Source organism: Acomys russatus, chromosome 24 (assembly GCF_903995435.1).
Source record: "Acomys russatus chromosome 24, mAcoRus1.1, whole genome shotgun sequence".
Classification (NCBI taxonomy): domain Eukaryota; kingdom Metazoa; phylum Chordata; class Mammalia; order Rodentia; family Muridae; genus Acomys; species Acomys russatus.
Window position 1 is genome coordinate 11,994,813 of NC_067160.1, and position 6,374 is coordinate 12,001,186.

A 6,374-nucleotide genomic window follows, 5' to 3' on the forward strand; every position below is an offset into this window, starting at 1 on the left:
TCTCTCTCTCTCTCTCTCTCTCACACACACACACACACACACCTTTTCTAGGAATTACTGGGCATTTTTGTTTTGTTTGGCTCAAAACCTCTGTACAATTGGCCGCCATGTGGGAGGAAAATGTGCGCAGGCGGTGCTCTGGAGATGTCATCCCCACAGCGCCTCCCCCAGTCCCACGTCTCCCCCTACGCTGGTCACTTAAGCTTCTCTCCTCCTCTCCCTCACAAAAACACTCGTCCAGAAGGAAAACCAGGCGTTCTCAGTTTTTATCGGCTCATTTCAGGACAGCCATATCCAAATATCTTGCTCTGGGAAACTGAGCTGCACAGGCCAAGAGAGCACACCCTCATCTCTCTCTCTTGGCTCCAGCAGAAATTGGGGTCCCTCCCTTCTCCTTCGGGTTTCTGTGGTGGGAAAGCAAGCACCCATCCCAAAGCCATAAATAGTTTTGGATACCTGTCTCCCTCTTCGAAATACCAGCTTGAGTAACCACGGTTGTTTGTTTGTTTGTTTGTTTGTCTCTCACCACAAGAACAGGCACCCCTCACCACCACCAAATCCCTCACTTTCGGTCTTAAGATAAATTCTTGCTTCTTGTGGAATTTAATTTTGATCCCCTGAGCTCTTGGTTCGACCATCCCAGCCCCTGTCCCCGACGTTTGACCATTGAAATTTGCTCAGTGCAGCAGCTCTGGAGAGGAAAAGAACAAAATGGGGATCTTTTTTCCCTTTCAAAGGTTGGAGTCCTGTCTCCTTTGCATTGTCAGTCAGTGGAACTTCTCTGTGAGCTCCTCCTGAACGTCAGGGTCCTGGCTGGCCTCCAGCATTCCCTCATGAACACTGCCAGGCAGTTTTCAGTGCCCGCCTGAAAAGGGTCATTACCCTGCCCTGCTCAGTCTTTTCAGAGCATTCTAGCAAGATGCTTCTAAGAATCTCCATTAAACCTTTAAGCTCTTTGCCAGAAACATCTTTACACCCTGTAGGTGAATAGTGGAAATAAGCTTATTTAAGTAGGAAATACAAAGCATCCTTCTGTACAGGCTATTTGTATCCCAAGAGAAATTCTAGTGACCTTGGATAATTTTAATTAAAGAGCTTCTGCCGCCATCTGTCAACAAAATTCTTACTGCTTGAAAAGGCCAGTGGGTCCTAAGTTTGCTATTCCATTAAAATATTTTTCTCTCTTCCCCTTTCCACCTCTAGGTATCCAAGGATTCAGCAAACACCAAAGATAAGGAGGACAGACGCTGGGTGTGAATTCTTATGTAGTGAATTAATGGTATTATTGCACAAGTAAATGAGCAAGCTGCTGTTCATTGCCTGGCTCAGAACATCTTATAGTGCTCTAAACACAGGGAACTGGGTAAAGAGATTGTTCACCTGTAAAGCATTCTGCAAACTAATCTCAATCTGCCTCTGTATCATCTCCCTTAACCCAGATAAAAGCAGAGATTGCCACTTGCCTTTTCAGCTTGGGGAATGAGGGATGAAGAAAGACTGCACAGAAGAGGCAGCCATGTTGCACTGCTTGTCTGCTGTGCAGAGGCAAGCAGTGTGTTGTGGAAGGTAAAATGGTATCCTTGAGCTGACTTTTCTCTAACAAGGAATAAGAACCACACCCTCTTTTTGTGTTTCTGGCTCCTGCGTTGTCTAGTCACTCAGATGGCTCTTCTTTCTTAGCTGGTGTTAACATGAGGGGGTGGGGGTGTCTTGATTTTTCTCTAGTCATTTACAGACCTAAGTCTATTTTCAGGACAGAAAGCTCCACTTGGGTTTGCAAAAAGGTTCTCTTAAGATTTATGTAAATTTATGCATCAAAAAGAAAAGTTTGCTTCTTGATGCAATGCTTCACTGTTTACAGATCTGCAGCAATCAGAAATGCATCCTGCATGGTATCTTACTGAGATACAATCATGGGAGGGGGGTCTAACCACAGTGAAGGCGGGGAAGAAAGGGATGGGAAAGGATCTTTACTTGGAGACCTATATTCTTCCATAGCTGCAGAAGGAAATATCCATTTCTACATTTACTGCCAACACTTCATGCTTAAATCTGTGTGTGTACAAATGTATGATCTCAAAACATGTTATTGCAACATTCTGTACATGAGCTGGGATTTTACCATGGTTTAGGGGCCAGTGTGACCAAAGGTGTATGTCCAGAGCAGTATCCATTGCAGAATGTCCAAGACATGGCACCTTTAGCTGTTTTTAGTCCTTGATTCTTTTTCCCACTCGTCCACTTAGCAGGTCCTTTTCCTAATGAAATCTTCCCAAATTCCATAGTTTGAAGAGTGATGCTTGGGGAAGCATTCTTGAGTTGGAGATAGCAATTTTTAATTTTATTTTTATTTTATGTGTATAAGTGGTTTTGCTAGCACGTACAATAGATTCACTGGAGCTGGAGTTATGGATGGTTGTGAGCCACCACATGGGTACTGAGAATCGAACCCTGGTCTTCTGCAAAAGCAACAAGTGCTCTTAACTGCTGGGTCATCTTTCCAGCCCCAGAGATAGCAAATTTTAAAGAGATCCTTAAATCACAAGCAGTTGGGGTTCAGCCAGCTCTGGTCTTCAGGTAGTTTATGCCTAAGGCTGTTTCTCAACTAGGCTCCCTGCCTGAGGCATCCTTGCTCTCCTCCAGACAGCAAAGGCAGTGGTTGGTTGAAGCGGTACAGAAGAGCAAAAGCCCCCAAATCCAGCGCAGGCCTTTGCAGCTGTCTCCTCTGTACAAATGTTTAAGCCTTGGCCACTCCTGACTTAAGTTGTCTTTCCGGGCTTAGGTTAACAAATGTCACAGCCCCACCCTCTTCCCTGGGTGGAGAGCCAGGTGGTGACTTGCCTCTAACCCAGCCACTGCCATTCTTACTGCTATCACACAAGATAGCAGACAAACGGCCCACCAACCCGGCAGTGAACCTGGCCCAAAGCTAAAGACTCTTCTTTTCTTACTGATGTAATAGAAACCACTCTGGAAATTAACAATAAAAGTAAATGTGGCTAAAAAAAGCAGCTGGCTCTCAGGTCTATTTTTTTTTCCATGAGAAATGATGCTTTACTTGAATTTCTTCTCCCCTTCCCTCTTTCTCCCCCTCCCCCATATAAAAAGGCAGCTGCATGAGTAGCCCCAAATGGGAAGTGGATATCCTGTTAATAACAGATGCCAAACCCTGCCTTCAACAAGGACTCTATGGAGTTAAGCTGTGGTACAGCTTAGGCTCCGGGCCATCAGGCCTAGGATGACTTGATTTGGATCCTTTTGAAGTTCAAAGCTGTCACAGTATCATGCCAGAATTATTTAATGAAAGAAGTGTGTATAATCAACCCACTCTAGGAGGAGGCCCCCCAGACCATCATTTGCTGCTGCTGCTGCTGCTGCTGCTGCTATTGCTTGGGAAATATATAACCCACACCCGCTTATCAAATAGAAGGCTTGAGCAAGTCACTGCCTTCATGTGAACCCTGGTCACTGTTTGTGACTGGGCAGGATGGTGGTTTCGGCGCTCAAAAATATTAGCTCTGCTATATGAGGAGGTACATTTCTTTATTAAGGAGCTATGCTCTGGAGCAGTTGTTTGCACTCGGAGTTTCTGCGTTTATACTCGGGGCTCCTGAAGAACAGCATAGGATGGACGTACCAGCCAACATCTGAGATGAACGCAGCAAGCTGCCTTAAAAGGAGCATGCAAGAGTGCTAAGATAATACAATAAATATGGCACCTACTTGAAAAAGCAGAAACACAGAGCATAGAGATGCAGAAATGCCAGGTGGTTACAAGCGAGGGCTCAAAATGAAAGCAAGGCCACTTGCCAGAGTGAATAATTAGTGAAAATATTGCAATTACTTTTCAAGTATTAATTACCTAGATTATTCAATTGCCATAATTTGTATGGACTACAGAAACACTAAAATTGACTAAGTGTCAATTTTGACATTATCCTTAAACACCTGTCACTGGCACAACACTCTCCCAAGTTTAAGCAAGCAGAGGACCTGGACAATACATTGCACTTTTCAGCTAATGTGCTTTTCCAATATTTAGCCCAGACTCTTCCCTGACAGACATTTACAAAAAGCTAAAAGAAACCTGGAAGTAAACCAGAAGACACCTGAACCATCGTTATAAAAGCAGAAAGAAACAATATAAATAATTCATTTATCAAATAATAAAGTAAATATTCTGCAGGCATAATTTTAAAAATATTAATAGATTTCTTTTAATTTACTAATTTACTCACCATAAAGATTTAAAATGTTCAAGTGCACTTGTTTGATTAATAAAGCATTTTATAGTCAATCATTTAGTGCTGATCATTAGGAAGTTTACGTTGTTGAGGCAAATCACCAGCTCAGACGTTAAAAATTACCATTATAAAAATATAGCTACAAGGCCGGTATCAAATTACCCTTCTATAGGACAGCTCAAGGACTGGCACTATGCAATACTACAAACTTTTTTTTTTTTTAAACACCCAAATCCCTTTCAAAGCGCAGAAACCTCAAGAGCAGTGACATTAAGGTAGCTTGAAACACAGGCAAAGTTCTTTCCCAAAAAAAGAAGAGAGGGAGAAAAGGTGGCGTTCACCAGCATACACTGATCATTAGTCCTAACAGTCTGTGGTAAAAATTTAAAGGTAGAAGTTAATTTGCGGGGCCGTCGGCTCCGTCTTCCTGCAGCTCTGGCGCTTCCTTTTTGGGTTCTCCGTCCTTCGCCTCCGGCCTGGACACGGGAAACTTGTCTCTGTTGTTTTCTTTTTTCCATTTCATTCTCCTGTTCTGGAACCAGATTTTTACCTGTCTCTCCGTGAGCGCCAGGGTATGGGAGACCTCGATTCTTCTCTTCCTGGTCAGATAAGGGTTAAAAAGGAATTCCTTTTCCAATTCTAGGGTTTGGAAGCGACTGTAGGTTTGTCTTCCTCTCCGTCTACCTGGAGCTGCTGATTAAAAAAAAAAACAACAAAAAAAGGGGGGGGGGAGGAAAATCAACGTTGTTTTTTGTTTTTAATGGTTGATGTCTCTCAATGCGGCTGGAGATTTCTGGGCCGGGCTTAAGAGGTGAAATACACAGTGGTCTTTAATTCTGATACAGATATAGGGTGTGCAGGCAAGAGAAGCAGAGACAAGGTCTTCACAATTATTCTGTCCCTGTCATTTTATATATTTTTTAAAGTCTGTATTAATGTACGTACAAGAGCCACAGTGGCTACACAAGACGGAAGCGGAGGGGGATAGGGAAAGGACAGGGGAGTTTTAAAGCTAGAACGTGAGATGAAAGCAGATTTCTCCCTTTCTCCCCTCCTTTTAAAAAAAAAAAAAAAAAAGCGCATCCCAACCTTGTGGTCTCATCCAGGGAAACATTTGAGAAGGAGACGAGCTCTGATTTAAGTGGTCTGGGTCCTCGCCAATATTACCACTGGACGATTTACAGTCAGGATATTGTACCAGCTCGGCCTCTTGCTGGGTCGTAAAAATCGGCTGTCTCTGTAAGTTATCGTATCCGTAAAACTTCGCGGGCTCCCCGTGACAGGCAATCCCGCCGCAGGGGGGAGGCGGCGGCGGCGGAGGGTGCGGAGGAGGAGGTGGGGCGGCCTGGTAGGCAGCGACCGGGCTGCCGGCGCCGGCGTGGTAGTAGTCCTGGCCGCCCCCTCCGCCGCACCCGGGCGGCGGCGGCGACGGGTGCGGGTGCGCGTGCGCCTGCGGGGTCGCGTGCGGGAAACCGGCGGCGCTGTTGCCATAGAGCTGCAGGGCGGCGGCGTGGCGGCCGCTGACCTCGGGCGCGAAATGACAGTCGTAGTAAGTGGGATTGATGGCCTCGCCCGCCGCCGCCGCTGCTGCCGCCGCCGCCGCTGCGGCCGCCGCCTTGTACTTGGAGTACAGCGGGTTCACGAAGTACGAGCTCATCGGGGCGGCGGCTACGGGCAGGCGGGCGGGCGGCGCGGAGCCGGTGTGGGGCGCGCCTGGGCTTGGCCGCGTTGCCGCGGGGGCCTCTGGGGCGGCTGCTCGAGCCGCGGGGGCCGCCGGGCCTCGTCGCCGCCCGCCCGCCCCGGCGCGCGCTTTCCCCTCTGGCCGGGCCGTCCAGCCGCTAGGCGCTCATGCCGGGCTCTCGGGCCTCCGTCTGGACCTCGCGCCGCCTCCCTCGCGGGCCGCACGGCCTCGCCCGCCCCCGCGCGCCGCTGCCGCCGCCGCCGCCGCCGCCGCCGCCGATCGCCCTCCGGGCCTCTCCCGGCGCGCGCCTGCTGGGCCGCAATATAATCGCCGACGCCCGGGGGACCTGCCCCGCGGCCTCCAGTTTCCTCTCCCGCACCGGGCAGCCCCTAGCGCACCGGGACGAGGAAAAGAGTGCGCGCGGCCCACGGGGAGACGCTTTAGGCTTT

At 48.1% G+C, this 6,374-nt stretch overlaps 1 protein-coding gene across 2 annotated transcripts; it reads right to left on the reverse strand.

Annotated features, from left to right (window-relative positions):
- Positions 1–3,963: 3,963 nt before the first annotated feature.
- Positions 3,964–5,901, reverse strand: Hoxd8 (homeobox D8). Of its 2 annotated transcripts, none has more exons than XM_051167164.1 (2): positions 5,334–5,901; positions 3,964–4,934 (listed from the first exon to the last, which is right to left on the reverse strand). In XM_051167164.1, exons 1-2 carry the CDS (start codon positions 5,899–5,901, stop codon positions 4,642–4,644), a joined length of 861 nt encoding a protein of 286 aa, XP_051023121.1. In that variant the 3' UTR covers positions 3,964–4,641. The 2 variants fall into 2 exon arrangements, with proteins under 2 accessions (XP_051023121.1, XP_051023120.1); XM_051167163.1 differs by having other exon boundaries at positions 3,964–4,937.
- Positions 5,902–6,374: the final 473 nt, after the last annotated feature.